This window comes from Cherax quadricarinatus, chromosome 91 (genome assembly GCF_038502225.1).
Source record: "Cherax quadricarinatus isolate ZL_2023a chromosome 91, ASM3850222v1, whole genome shotgun sequence".
In the NCBI taxonomy this organism is placed as follows: Eukaryota; Metazoa; Arthropoda; class Malacostraca; order Decapoda; family Parastacidae; genus Cherax; species Cherax quadricarinatus.
The window spans coordinates 1,119,109-1,134,895 of record NC_091382.1 but is presented as its reverse complement, the minus strand read 5'-3'; the positions used below and the strand labels follow the sequence as shown (position 1 = coordinate 1,134,895).

General features: G+C 47.4%; 2 protein-coding genes across 15 annotated transcripts in view; both read right to left on the bottom strand.

The window, feature by feature from the left end:
- The window catches only part of LOC138855345 (uncharacterized), a 17,239-nt gene extending 2,438 nt beyond the window's left edge, over positions 1 to 14,801 (bottom strand). Inside the window, exon 1 of the mRNA XM_070104296.1 lies at positions 14,670 to 14,801. Within this exon, the coding sequence (XP_069960397.1) occupies positions 14,670 to 14,801 (132 nt within the window). The remainder of the gene's footprint in view (positions 1 to 14,669) is intronic.
- dop (microtubule-associated serine/threonine (MAST) protein kinase dop) overlaps positions 1 to 15,787 on the bottom strand; it is a 227,401-nt gene that overhangs the window by 163,510 nt on the left and 48,104 nt on the right. The window lies entirely within an intron of this gene.

Below are 15,787 nucleotides of genomic sequence, written 5' to 3'. Positions count from 1 at the left end.
ATTATTTGACTATTATATTGTTATTTAGCTTATGTTGTTAGGATGTATATAAAATGTGCTCAGTTAGGCTTGATTGTCAAACTACTATAATTATCGCTTGTCGCTCGTTATACTGCCGGCTTCTGAGCTGCAGTTGTCCACGTAGCTATCACGTGATCGAGGGGGGGGTGTCCTCACCTCTCGTGAAATTGTCAGTCTGCTGGAGACTCGCTTGGTGGTTGGACAGATTGTCTGTCTCATTATTCTTGTTAGTTCTGTAGAACTTTGTTCACAGAACATTGTATAGACTTAGTGATTTTCGACGTTGTACTGAGGTTGTGTGTCACATAGACACTCTGAACATCTCAGGTCCTTAGCTATAGCTTCTGACCTAATTTTGTACTGGTTCCTGTGTATTGTCACAGTCACAGTTTTTCCTATGCTGAACGTAGATTCAGTATTTTGGGAGTTTTGTAACTTTAGTGGAGGATCTGCTGATGGTCCCTACTTAGTGTCGTTATATTATTTCCCAGTTCCTGATTCTGTGTCGCAGTCGCTTGATATTGCATTGCTATTGGGCTTAGCATTCTTTGTTGTTCAAGCAGACTGTTCGGGTTGCCAGTCGGTCAAGAAGTTAGTTTATTTGAGGACTTTGTCAGTCACTTGTTTAAGTCTTATTCGAGTTTTGAGACATAGCTAACTACTTAAGAGCCCTTACACGCATACACACTTACTTGTACATATTTGTAATATCTTATTAAATGTTAATGTACCTGACGGTACTTAAGAATTATAAATGTGATATGTGCTTTCAGCACAATAATATTGAACTCGAGAGATTGATTTTATTTTGATTGCTGTAATTTAATTGACTTTGATAATATACCTCTAGACAATTTACTACTTAATAAATTTATTAAATTTTAATTTCTCTAGTTAGTAGCCTACCAGTTGTAATCCTGAAGCACTATTGAATAATACAGAATTTTAATGGATAATTGGACAAGGATACTGACTACTTGTTACGAAAACCCAGTAACAGGCTGGATGCTAGAAGGGCAGTCCTTTCTAGTATTCACTGGAGATCTCTAAGCTTTTAGAATCGCGTTTTTTGTAACAAATGGGGGCCTGTCCGGGATGCTCTTGATCCAAGGTGTTGGAGAAATTGTCCAGTTTGACATACTAGTAACTCTATGGTCAAACACTTTGAGTACTTTCCTAATCTGAAGACTTTGAGTTTAGTCTTGTACAACATACCAGGTGGATGTATGTACCTGACTGAGTCTCTTGATCCAAGGAGATGGAAATACTGTTTATGAGCTCTAGCTCTAAGACAACCAACTCTAAAATTCCTATTAGGATTATAGTTACCCATAATCACTCTCTCGTAGTACAATTATTTTCGTGATGTATGCCAAAGTGAAACAGTTAATTGATACTCTGACTCTGTCTGAGTTAAGTACATTAAAACTTCAGACGTGTTGGCAAGTAGCCAAGTATCTCGGTGTGACGTATAACAGGAATTACACCGCAGAAACTGTCAGAGCATTAATTAAAGATATATTGTTTCCTGCTCATACAGGTATGTCTGATTATGATTCAGATTCAGAAAGCCTAGTGTCACAATTAGGAAGTATGGCTCTATTTGAAGTTGAAGAAAGAGCAACTAAGGCAGAAGTGAGCCTAGTGTCCGAGCCTAGTGTAGCTCAGTTCTCGCTCACGCCTTCCCTCACTGACACTATAGTACAGAGTATAGCTGGTAGTATGACACAGCCTAATACTAGTACAGTGTATACTACACCTGTATTTACTTATCCTAGACCAGATCTAGACTCTCTAGAGACGGCTGGACCAAGTGTCCGACCTAAGGACCGTCCAGACCATGTTAATTTCCCTACTCCTCCATTACCCACTGGTCCTATCTCTCAGGAACAGTTTGAGAGGTTGGAACGCCTCATTATGTTGCAGACTGCACAAATAGAGGCACAAAGGAGATTGAACGAAGAACATTTCCAAAGAGAAACCTATTTTATTTCCTCTCAGCAATTACTAGAGCTATGTCAAAGATTCAACAACCATCCTTGTCTCCTGTTGAGTTAGTGGATGACAATGATTTGGGCTTGAATATGTTGTTTAGTGACGCTCTGCGCCCAGGATCATTAACACTGACTCCCCCCGGTCATCAACCCAGTCAGGATACAACTGACATTAAATTTCTAACTCATGATGATTTAATCAAGGATCAGTTTGTTGATCAGTCACTGGAAAGACTGAGAGATATAGCAGTTACTGAGAGTGAAGCAAAGGATCTCGATAATTGTTACTATTATAGTAACGGTGTACTGATGGAGAAAAATACATGTAAGTTGTCAGCTGATAGTGTTTCCACGACAGTCAAGCATCTCGTTGTGCTACCAGTTACATTTCGTGAACAAGCCATTGATTTTGCTCACAATAGTCCCATAGGAGGACATTTGGGTGTCAAGAAGACACTCGGTAAACTGGCAAAACATTTTACTTGGCCAAAGATGAAGGAAACAGTAGCTGATCATGTGCGACGTTGCCACGTGTGTCAAGTGACAGGCAAGCCAGCGCACACACCTCCACCTGCGCCTCTCATTCCTATCACCGTGCATGGTGAACCATTCTCACGTCTTATTATTGATTGTGTTGGTCCTTTGCCTAGAACCAAACTAGGAAACCAATACTTATTTACTATTATGGACGCTGCAACACGCTATCCCGAAGCTATTCCTATGAGAAAAATTAATGCTCGTGCTATTGTAAGAGCGCTGATGAAATTTTTCTCCCAGGTTGGATTGCCACGAGAGATACAATCAGATCAGGGATCTAATTTCACTTCTAAGATCTTTCGAGAAGCATTATCCCACCTAGGAATAAAGTCTGTACTTTCAACCAGTTATCATCCACAGTCACAAGGGGCTCTAGAGAGATTTCATCAGACATTGAAGTCTATGATGAGAGCTTATTGTGAACATTTTTCTAGAGACTGGGATGAGGGTATACCTTTTCTTCTGTTCGCTATGAGAGAAAGTGAGCAAGAAAGTCTCGGATTTAGTCCGTTTGAATTAATATTCGGACACCAAGTGCGTGGTCCTCTCGCAGTGTTAAAAGACGTGTGGACAGGAAAATCAAATCCATCATTGAGTACTTCACCTTCATTAATGCAGCAACATTTGACAGCCGCTAGAGAGCTAGCTTCAAAAAACCTAGTTTCAGCCCAAGCTAGAATGAAGCAACATTATGACAAGCGTGCTGTCTCTCGTTCTTTTAAAGCAGGAGATAAGGTGATGGCTCGGAAATTAGTACCAGGTCATGCTCTACAAGCCAGGTATGATGGTCCCCTGGAAGTAGTGAAAAGGCTTAGCGACGTAAATTATTTGGTACGTACGCCTGGGAAAAAGAAATCTAATCATGTGTACCATGTTAACCAGCTTAAGGCATACTACGCTAGTCCTCTACCTACTACTTCTATTCTTCCTATAACAGAGGAAGAAAACGTCAGTCTACCTGACATCTCTAGAGGTATAGAGGTTCGTTTAGAAAATTCAGTGACTCTACAATCACTAGACGATTTTCTTAGTAACCTTGGAATTGATAAAGCTGGTAATATTAAAAACATGATTTTGCATTTCCCTGAATTGTTCGGTGATGTTCCTAAACGTTGTACTCTGGGTGTACATGACGTTGATGTACAGGGAGCATCACCCATTAAGCAATCACCATATAGGATGAGTCCAACAAAGCATAAAGCATTGAGAGAAGAGGTTGATTTTCTGTTATCTCACGGACTTATTGAGCGCAGTAAAAGTCCATGGGCATCTCCCTGTATTTTAGTGCCTAAACCTGACGGTAGTTTCAGGATGTGCACTGATTACAGGAAAGTGAACTCTGTCACCTTGCCTGATGGTTATCCTCTACCTCGCATTGACGACCTTATTGATCGTGTGTCAGGAGCCCAGTTTGTCAGTCGTTTAGATCTCTTACGAGGCTATTATCAAGTCCCGCTTACTGAACGTGCTCAAGAAATATCTGCTTTTACTGTTCAAGATGGATTGTTTAACTACCTCGTCACCCCCTTCGGCCTATGTAACGCGGCTTCTTCATTCCAACGTATAATGAACGAGTTGACCCACAACTTAGAAGGAGTAGAAGCCTACCTTGACGACTTAGTGGTGTACAGTGACGAGTGGGAACAGCACTTGACGCGTCTCAGAGCATTGTTTGAGAGACTGGCGCACTACAACTTCACTGTTAACTTAGCTAAATGTAGTTTTGGTCAAGCCAAGATTACCTATCTAGGCTTTTGTATCGGCCAAGGTGAGGTTGCTCCTATTGAGGCTAAGGTTCGTGCAATTTCTGAATTTCCAGTGCCACATGATAGGAAGGGAGTTCAGAGATTCCTGGGTATGGCAGGATATTATCGCAGGTTCTGTCCAAACTTTTCTCAGATTGCAGCTCCTCTCACTGAGCTTACTAGTAGCAAAGTTCAGTTCACCTGGACTAGAGATTGTTCAGACTCGTTCAAAAGGTTGAAGCGCTTGCTATCCTCTGCTCCTGTGTTGAAAAGTCCTAATTTCAATCTTCCCTTCTTTTTACATATAGATGCGAGTGGCTATGCAGTGGGTGCTGTGCTGCTCCAACAGTCAACATCCACTGATATTCTCCATCCTATATGTTACTATTCATCTAAGCTTAAACGACACCAGAAAAATTATGCCACTATTGAGAAAGAGGCTCTAGCTCTTGTGGTGTCATTGGAACATTTTGACGTGTATTTGGGCACTTCCCCATTTAAAATTAACGTTTTTTCAGACCACAATCCACTCACTTATATTAATACCATGAAAAGTAAAAATGCTAGGATCATGAGGTGGGCCCTCAGAATCCAACCTTATTCTATTAGTATAAAACACATAAGTGGTCATTATAATGTAATTGCTGACGCTCTGTCTCGTCCTTAATAATTATCAATTACATTAAATTAACGTAATTTTATGCCCAAATACCTTTTGTTACTTGCTATGTCAAATTCAGTAAAGTAACTTAATCCCTCCAGCCCATATTAACTATATATACTCATGTCATGTCTAATTATTATATTTATATATTCACAGTAATGTTGTGTGAGGAGGAAACAAGCTGAGTGTTGAGTGAGTAGTGTGGTGCGGGTGATGTACTGCGCGTGACGCAACACTGTCCTGCCGCAGACCCCCCCCTTCACTACACACCTTAAGCTGTTTCATACTCAGATGTTCATACTGCCTCGCATTCCACAACCACTACTTAAGAGTGGAATGCAGTCTCCTCTACTATGATCGAGCCTCAACGTGCCCTCCTTTTCAGCGCTATCCTGTCTCTACACTGATGTATATAACCACGAGTATGCAGAAATACGATACTGTGTACTGCCCTAGTTAGGGGCATATCCTAGTGACGGACGCTGTAAAATTTTTAGAAGTGCTTGGCACAAGAGACTCGGATTAATATTTTATTGATATGAGTAACCAGAAATAATGTGATAGACATTCATGCAACTCCTAGTGCGACCCTCTGTCGTGTTGGGGGGGGGTGTTGCAACCCCTGAATGGGTTACAATGATGATTATGTATATAAGTAATGTATATTACCTTTTCATTTAATTTTATATTGCTTATATTTGCGATGATAGCTAAATCGTAAATGTATGACTTTATATTATTATTTGACTATTATATTGTTATTTAGCTTATGTTGTTAGGATGTATATAAAATGTGCTCAGTTAGGCTTGATTGTCAAACTACTATAATTATCGCTTGTCGCTCGTTATACTGCCGGCTTCTGAGCTGCAGTTGTCCACGTAGCTATCACGTGATCGAGGGGGGGGTGTCCTCACCTCTCGTGAAATTGTCAGTCTGCTGGAGACTCGCTTGGTGGTTGGACAGATTGTCTGTCTCATTATTCTTGTTAGTTCTGTAGAACTTTGTTCACAGAACATTGTATAGACTTAGTGATTTTCGACGTTGTACTGAGGTTGTGTGTCACATAGACACTCTGAACATCTCAGGTCCTTAGCTATAGCTTCTGACCTAATTTTGTACTGGTTCCTGTGTATTGTCACAGTCACAGTTTTTCCTATGCTGAACGTAGATTCAGTATTTTGGGAGTTTTGTAACTTTAGTGGAGGATCTGCTGATGGTCCCTACTTAGTGTCGTTATATTATTTCCCAGTTCCTGATTCTGTGTCGCAGTCGCTTGATATTGCATTGCTATTGGGCTTAGCATTCTTTGTTGTTCAAGCAGACTGTTCGGGTTGCCAGTCGGTCAAGAAGTTAGTTTATTTGAGGACTTTGTCAGTCACTTGTTTAAGTCTTATTCGAGTTTTGAGACATAGCTAACTACTTAAGAGCCCTTACACGCATACACACTTACTTGTACATATTTGTAATATCTTATTAAATGTTAATGTACCTGACGGTACTTAAGAATTATAAATGTGATATGTGCTTTCAGCACAATAATATTGAACTCGAGAGATTGATTTTATTTTGATTGCTGTAATTTAATTGACTTTGATAATATACCTCTAGACAATTTACTACTTAATAAATTTATTAAATTTTAATTTCTCTAGTTAGTAGCCTACCAGTTGTAATCCTGAAGCACTATTGAATAATACAGAATTTTAATGGATAATTGGACAAGGATACTGACTACTTGTTACGAAAACCCAGTAACAGGCTGGATGCTAGAAGGGCAGTCCTTTCTAGTATTCACTGGAGATCTCTAAGCTTTTAGAATCGCGTTTTTTGTAACAGTGCTCAATGGACCTACTGGGTTAGAAGGGTGTTGAAAAGTCTTGGATTCTTTGTAATGAAAGATGTGCAGCAGCTGTACATGAATGATACACAATACCGACAAGATGAAAAATCAGACATGTACAACATCTTTATTTGTAGACGTTCCGCCATGCAAATTGGATGGAAATAAATGGTATAAAATACCGACACAATGGAAATATAAACACAAATGCAGTATGTGATCCTTTATTGACAACGTTTCACCCACACAGTGTGTGACTTGAAAAAGCCCACTGTGTGGGTGAAACGTTGTCAATAAAGGATCACATTATACTGCATTTGTGTTTATATTTCCGCCATGCAAATTGTTGAGGATTCAAGATTCTTTAAGACTACGGTAATCTTCACACTAACTCCACGGCTGAGGGACTGATTACTTCATCTTCAGTATACATTTCTACAGTCTTCCCATTATGTCTTTGAATTTGTATTGATAAAGCCACTGGATGGCGAAACGTCTACAAATAAAGATACCCAGGTGTTGCACATGTGTCTAATTCTTTAACATGTAACAGTATTCACACAACAGATGTGCCAACCCTAGCTGGCACTCTCAAGGTGCCTTGACTCTGACCACCATGGAACCCTCCCCACACTACCACACCCACCAACCAAAAGTATTTCAGTATTTGGCAACCTTATCAACAAAAAACAAATTCATTTTTTTTGAAGACGAGAAGGGAGAGGCTGGGGAAGACCGGGTAACGAAATTATTACACAAGTGTACACGTAAATAAGAATAAAGTATAACAGGCCTACTGGCCTATGCTAGGCAGGAGTTTCTCACCTACTTGGCAGTGGGTCCAACTTGCCCACAACTCTATATCAGTAGCACAAGAGTTGACTCGAGAAATGTACAGTGGGACAATCCTCAACTGTAAGGCAATTATATCTAGCCATATCTATTTATGATCCAGGGGATCATCGCCCCCGCCGCCCGCTCTCAAACAATATAAGCACAAATTTTAAAGACTTGCTTGTCACTGTTAATGATATAGTAAGAAAAGCCAGTTATTCCATGCAAGGTGTAAGCATCTCACCGACTGCTGTCTATCAATGTATTATTGTTCAGGCACGCTATCTTCCAACACTAAAATGGAACAATGAATAACTAACTCACAATCTGACGTGGACGGACCGAAACGTCTTCAGTGTCCTCTCTAAACAGCGAAATAAATGAAAATAGTTGTAGTGTGGTGGTAGGCTCTTTAATTTAGTACAAGACACAGGTCGAATCCTGGGAAGGGAGAGACATACGGACACGTCTCCTCACACCTATTGCCCTTTACCTAGTCATAAATAGTTACGTAGGAGCGAGTAGGACCTAAGGAAGACAACGGACGTGATCCACAGGGCTTGTCGTTCTTGGGTTAACGTGGGTCATTGACTTCCTTGAGACACTAGTTGGAATAATGTCTACATCATTATAAGTCAGAGGGCAGACACGAGGCGCATCATTTACAATGTATTAACGACAGGAAGACTGCTCTTACGTCAGACAGCTCGGACACCAGCTGACACATGTTCAACACAAGCAATCTTTATTGACGAGATGTTTCGCCCTAACTGCAGGCTTCATCAGTCGAATACAGAGATGAACTCCAAGGCACAATACAGTAACTGGAACAATACACAAGCGCACACAAAATAGAGAAGCTTATGGCTTGTAGATGATCCAAATTGGACCGTAACGTCGTCATAAGGTTTCTTTCCTATGTGCGGGTTATTTGTGTACGATACAGAGATGAATTACACTGGTGGAGACGTTAGTCTTGATGGAAGACGATGTAGAGATGTAGTTTGATGTAATCCTTTACTCAACCTTGATGTAAGATTATCAGTGTCTTAACCTAAAGCAGAAACATATGTGTCTTGAAGACACATACCAGTCCACAGGTGCTGCACACACTGACCCTTGCCACCTGGATACATGCCAATCAGCAGGTGCTGCACACACATTAACCCTCGCTACCTGGACACATGCCAGACAGCTGGCTCTCCAACAAACCTCCAGCTGCTGCTGCTGCTGCTGCTTTTTCTTCCGAATGTAAAGCAACAGTCGCGATCAGAGGACGGAGGATCAAGCCTCCACCACCACTAGCGTTAAATAACTTACATGGGCTTAATACTTCACGAAATAAAACACAGTTCGCTATTCTAAACCTAAATGTTAGCAAAAGAAATGTCTTGACAGTGACTGACTGACAGAGCAAGTTTGTTTCTTGTATCCTCGGCCTCTCAAACACAGGGGATCTATAATGGTATACATGTGTATGTGAGGTAGGTAGGTAAGTAGGTCGGTAGGTAAGGTAGGTAAGGTAGGTTGGTAGGTAGGTTGGTAGGTAGATAAGTAGATAAGAAGGTAGATAGGAAGGTAGGTAGATAGGAAGATAGATAGGAAGGTAGGTAGACAGGAAGATAGATAGGAAGGTAGATAGACATGAAAAAAAGGTAGATAGATAGCTGTGAGGATTTCGAAGCACACTACTAGCGTATGATATACTGAGAGAAAACACAATAAGTGTCAGGGGCCCAAGACTGTTCAACATCCTCCCAGCATATACATAGAGGGAATTATCAATAGACCCCTGGCTGTCTTCAAGAGGGAACCAGACAGATACCTAAGTCAGTATCTAATCAACCAGTAACAGCCTGGTTGATCCACCACGAGGCCTGATCAAGGATTGGGCTGCGGGGGGCGCTGACCCCCGCACACCCTACAGGCAGGTCACTCAGAAGGAACATAAATACTAATCACAAGATTTTATGGTCGGCTTCTCGCTAGAAATGATTGTATACGAGTCTGACTGGTATAAATATACCCACAAACAACTTAAGAAAATTAATTTATTTGCAACGTTAACACACTTAGGCTTCGTTTACCTCGTCGGGAGACTTGAAAGAGTTCCCGCAGACGAAAAACTTTCACTAAATAAATACTCGAAGGCTGATAATGTGCTAACTTGTGCTAAAACTATCACTCTTTGTATGCCGAAGGTAAGGCAAGCTAAGCCTGCAGGTTGTGGGTAGCTAACAAGACCAGAACACTGACACAGTGCTGCCTCACTTGCAGTAAAACAACAACAACAACAACAACAACAACAACAACAGCAGCAGCAGCAGCAGCAGCAGCAGCAGCAGCAGCAGCAGCAGCAGCAGCAGCAGCAGCAGCAGCAGCAGCAGCAGCAGCAGCAGCAGCAGCAGCAGCAGCAGCAGCAGCAGCAGCAGCAGCAGCAGCAGCAGCAGCAGCAGCAGCAGCAGCAGCAGCAGCAGCAGCAGCAGCAGCAGCAGCAGCAGCAGCAGCAGCAGCAGCAGCAGCAGCAGCAGCAGCAGCAGCAGCAGCAGCAGCAGCAGCAGCAGCAGCAGCAGCAGCAGCAGCAGCAGCAGCAGCAGCAGCAGCAGCCGCAGCAGCAGCAGCAGCAGCCGCCGCAGCAGCAGCAGCAGCAGCAGCAGCCGCCGCAGCAGCAGCAGCAGCCGCCGCCGCAGCCGCCATTAGCATATATCGTACAAAATACAGCAAGTCCGGGAAATGCGTCACATTGGTTATAAATGTTATGGTGAGCGTGATAACTATAAGTTCAAGGACACTTCTCAACACTTCACGAGATTTACTGTGAACGTTTCGCCATATTAAAGTCCCTCGTAAATAAACTTTTCCTTCAATAAGTTATCCAGAACTGTACACGAGTGTCCTTAACCATAATGAGTCACACTGTGTGGGAGCTTAGTGGTACCTGTCTTAACTCTCTCCCCCAGCTCTTGATACACCCTCCCCCACACCCTGATACATCCCCCAGCTCTTGATACACCCTCCCCCACACCCTGATACATCCCCCAGCTCTTGATACACCCTCCCCCACACCCAGATACATCCCCCAGCTCTTGATACACCCTCCCCCACACCCTGATACATCCCCCAGCTCTTGATACACCCTCCCCCACACCCTGATACATCCCCCAGCTCTTGATACACCCTCCCCCACACCCTGATACATCCCCCAGCTCTTGATACACCCTCCCCCACACCCTGATACATCCCCCAGCTCTTGATACACCCTCCCCCACACCCTGATACATCCCCCAGCTCTTGATACACCCTCCCCCACACCCTGATACATCCCCCAGCTCTTGATACACCCTCCCCCACACCCTGATACATCCCCCCGCTCTTGATACACCCTCCCCCACACCCTGATACATCCCCCAGCTCTTGATACACCCTCCCCCACACCCTGATACATCCCCCAGCTCTTGATACACCCTCCCCCACACCCTGATACATCCCCCAGCTCTTGATACACCCTCCCCCACACCCTGATACATCCCCCCGCTCTTGATACACCCTCCCCCACACCCTGATACATCCCCCAGCTCTTGATACACCCTCCCCCACACCCTGATACATCCCCCAGCTCTTGATACACCCTCTCCCACACCCTGATACATCCCCCAGCTCTTGATACACCCTCCCCCACACCCTGATACATCCCCCAGCTCTTGATACACCCTCCCCCACACCCTGATACATCCCCCAGCTCTTGATACACCCTCCCCCACACCCTGATACATCCCCCAGCTCTTGATACACCCTCCCCACACCCTGATACATCCCCCAGCTCTTGATACACCCTCTCCCACACCCTGATACATCCCCAGCTCTTGATACACCCTCCCCCACACCCTGATACATCCCCCAGCTCTTGATACACCCTCCCCCACACCCTGATACATCCCCCAGCTCTTGATACACCCGCCCCCACACCCTGATACATCCCCCAGCTCTTGATACACCCTCCCCCACACCCTGATACATCCCCCAGCTCTTGATACACCCTCCCCCACACCCCTGATACATCCCCCAGCTCTTGATACACCCTCCCCCACACCCTGATACATCCCCCAGCTCTTGATACACCCTCCCCCACACCCTGATACATCCCCCAGCTCTTGATACACCCTCCCCCACACCCTGATACATCCCCCAGCTCTTGATACACCCTCCCCCACACCCTGATACATCCCCCAGCTCTTGATACACCCTCCCCCACACCCTGATACATCCCCCAGCTCTTGATACACCCTCCCCCACACCCTGATACATCCCCCAGCTCTTGATACACCCTCCCCCACACCCTGATACATCCCCCAGCTCTTGATACACCCTCCCCCACACCCTGATACATCCCCCAGCTCTTGATACACCCTCTGATACATCCCCCAGGTCTTGATACACCCTCCCCCACACCCTGATACATCCCCCAGCTCTTGATACACCCTCCCCCACACCCTGATACATCCCCCAGCTCTTGATACACCCTCCCCCACACCCTGATACATCCCTCAGCTCTTGATACACCCTCCCCCACACCCTGATACATCCCCCAGCTCTTGATACACCCTCCCCCACACCCTGATACATCCCCCAGCTCTTGATACACCCTCCCCCACACCCTGATACATCCCCCAGCTCTTGATACACCCTCCCCCACACCCTGATACATCCCCCAGCTCTTGATACACCCTCCCCCACACCCTGATACATCCCCCAGCTCTTGATACACCCTCCCCCACACCCTGATACATCCCCCACCTCTTGATACACCCTCCCCCACACCCTGATACATCCCCCAGCTCTTGATACACCCTCCCCCACACCCTGATACATCCCCCAGCTCTTGATACACCCTCCCCCACACCCTGATACATCCCCCAGCTCTTGATACACCCTCCCCCACACCCTGATACATCCCCCAGCTCTTGATACACCCTCCCCCACACCCTGATACATCCCCCAGCTCTTGATACACCCTCCCCCACACCCTGATACATCCCCCAGCTCTTGATACACCCTCCCCCACACCCTGATACATCCCCCAGCTCTTGATACACCCTCCCCCACACCCTGATACATCCCCCAGCTCTTGATACACCCTCCCCCACACCCAGATAAATCCCCCAGCTCGTGATACACCCTCCCCCACACCCTGATACATCCCCCAGCTCTTGATACACCCTCCCCCACACCCTGATACATCCCCCAGCTCTTGATACACCCTCCCCCACACCCTGATACATCCCCCAGCTCTTGATACACCCTCCCCCACACCCTGATACAACCCCCAGCTCTTGATACACGCTCCCCCACACCCTGATACATCCCCCAGCTCTTGATACACCCTCCCCCACACCCTGATACATCCCCCAGCTCTTGATACACCCTCCCCCACACCCTGATACATCCCCCAGCTCTTGATACACCCTCCCCCACACCCTGATACATCCCCCAGGTCTTGATACACGCTCCTCCAGGCCCTGATACATCCCCCAGGTCTTGATACACCCTCTCCCAGGTCCTGATACATCCCCCAGGTCTTGATACACCCTCTCCCAGGTCCTGATACATCCCCAGCTCTTGATACACCCTCCCCCAGACCCTGATACATCCCCCAGGTCTTGATACACCCTCCCCCAGGTCCTGATACATCCCCCAGGTCTTGATACACCCTCTCCCAGGTCCTGATATATCCCCAGCTCTTGATACACCCTCCCCCAGATCCTGATACATCCCCCAGGTCTTGATACACCCTCTCCCAGGTCCTGATACATCCTCCAGCTCTTGATACACCCTCCCCCACACCCTGATACATCCCCCAGCTCTTGATACACGCTCCCCCAGGCCCTGATACATCCCCCAGGTCTTGATACACCCTCTCCCAGGTCCTGATATATCCCCAGCTCTTGATACACCCTCCCCCAGATCCTGATACATCCCCCAGGTCTTGATACATCCTCTCCCAGGTCCTGATATATCCCCAGCTCTTGATACACCCTCCCCCAGATCCTGATACATCCCCCAGGTCTTGATACACCCTCTCCCAGGTCCTGATACATCCCCCAGCTCTTGATACACCCTCCCCCACACCCTGATACATTCCCCAGGTCTTGATACACCCTCTCCCAGGTCCTGATACATCCCCCAGCTCTTGATACACCCTCCCCCAGACCCTGATACATACCCCAGGTCTTGATACACCCTCCCCCAGGTCCTGATACATCCCCCAGGTCTTGATACACCCTCCCCCAGGTCCTGATACATCCCCCAAGTCTTGATACACCCTCCCCCAGGTCCTGATACATCCCCAGGTCTTGATACACCCTCCCCCAGGTCCTGATACATTCCCCAGCTCTTGATACACCCCCCCCCCGCTCCTGATACATCCCCCAGGTCTTGATACACCCTCTCCCAGGTCCTGATACATCCCCCAGGTCTTGATACACCCTCCCCAGGTCCTGATACATCCCCCAGCTCTTGATACACCCTCCTCCAGACCCTGATACATTCCCCAGGTCTTGATACACCCTCTCCCAGGTCCTGATACACCCCCCAGCTCTTGATACACCCTCCCCCAGACCCTGATACATCCCCCAGGTCTTGATACACCCTCCCCCAGGTCCTGATACATCCCCCAGGTCTTGATACACCCTCCCCCCGGTCCTGATACATCCCCCGTCTTGATACACCCTCCCCCAGGTCCTGATACATCCCCCAGGTCTTGATACATCCTCCCCCAGGTCCTGATACAGTCCCCAGCTCTTGATACACCTTCCCCCAGACCCTGATACATCCCCCAGGTCTTGATACACCCTCTCCCAGGTCCTGATACATCCCCCAGGACGTGATACACCCTCCAGGACTTGATACACCCCCCAGGTCCTGATACATCCCCCAGCTCTGGTACACCCTCCCCCTGGTCCTGATACATCCCCCAGGTCTTGATACACCCTCCCCAGATCCTGATACATTCCCCAGCTCTGGTACACCCTCCCACAGGCCCTGATACACCTCCCAGATCTGGTACATCATCCTCAGGTCCTGATACATTCCCCAGCTTTGGCACGCCCTCCCCAGGTTCTGATACATCCCCCAGCTCTGGTACACCCTCCCCCCGGCCCTGATACATCCCGCAGCTCTGGCACACCCTCCCCAGGTCCAGACACTCCCCAGCTCTGGTACATCATCCCCAGGTCCTGACACCCCCCAGCTCTGGCACACCCTCCCCAGGTCCTGACACCCCCCAGCTCTGGCACACCATCCCCAGGTCCTGACACCCCCCAGCTCTGGCACACCCTCCCCAGGTCCTGACACCCCCCAGCTCTGGCACACCCTCCCCAGGTCCTGACACCCCCCAGCTCTGGCACACCCTCCCCAGGTCCTGACACTCCCCAGCTCTGGCACACCCTCCCCAGGTCCTGACACTCCCCAGCTCTGGCACACCCTCCCCAGGTCCTGACACCCCCCAGCTCTAGCACACCCTCCCCAGGTCCTGACACTCCCCAGCTCTGGCACACCCTCCCCAGGTCCTGACACTCCCCAGCTCTGGCACACCCTCCCCAGGTCCTGACACTCCCCAGCTCTGGCACACCCTCCCCAGGTCCTGACACTCCCCAGCTCTGGCACACCCTCCCCAGGTCCTGACATTCCCCAGCTCTGGCACACCCTCCCCAGGTCCTGACACTCCCCAGCTCTGGCACACCCTCCCCAGGTCCTGACACTCCCCAGCTCTGGCACACCCTCCCCAGGTCCTGACACTCCCCAGCTCTGGCACACCCTCCCCAGGTCCTGGCACTCCCCAGCTCTGGCACACCCTCCCCAGGTCCTGACACTCCCCAGCTCTGGCACACCCTCCCCAGGTCCTGGCACTCCCCAGCTCTTGTTCAGTAATGATTTATTTTTTACAGAGAATAATTTTACGAGGTAAGAGCTGTCCTACCTCGGTTCATTTCAAAGCTCTTTATACCTCCGATATACCTTTGACGAGTTTCAAGAGTCTACTCCCAGAGCTCGGCTGCCCTGGGCTGCCACCCACAACAGTCGACTAGCACCCAGGTGCCTACTTACTGATAGGTGCACAGGGACAGCAGGTGTATAAAAATAAATACCCAAGAT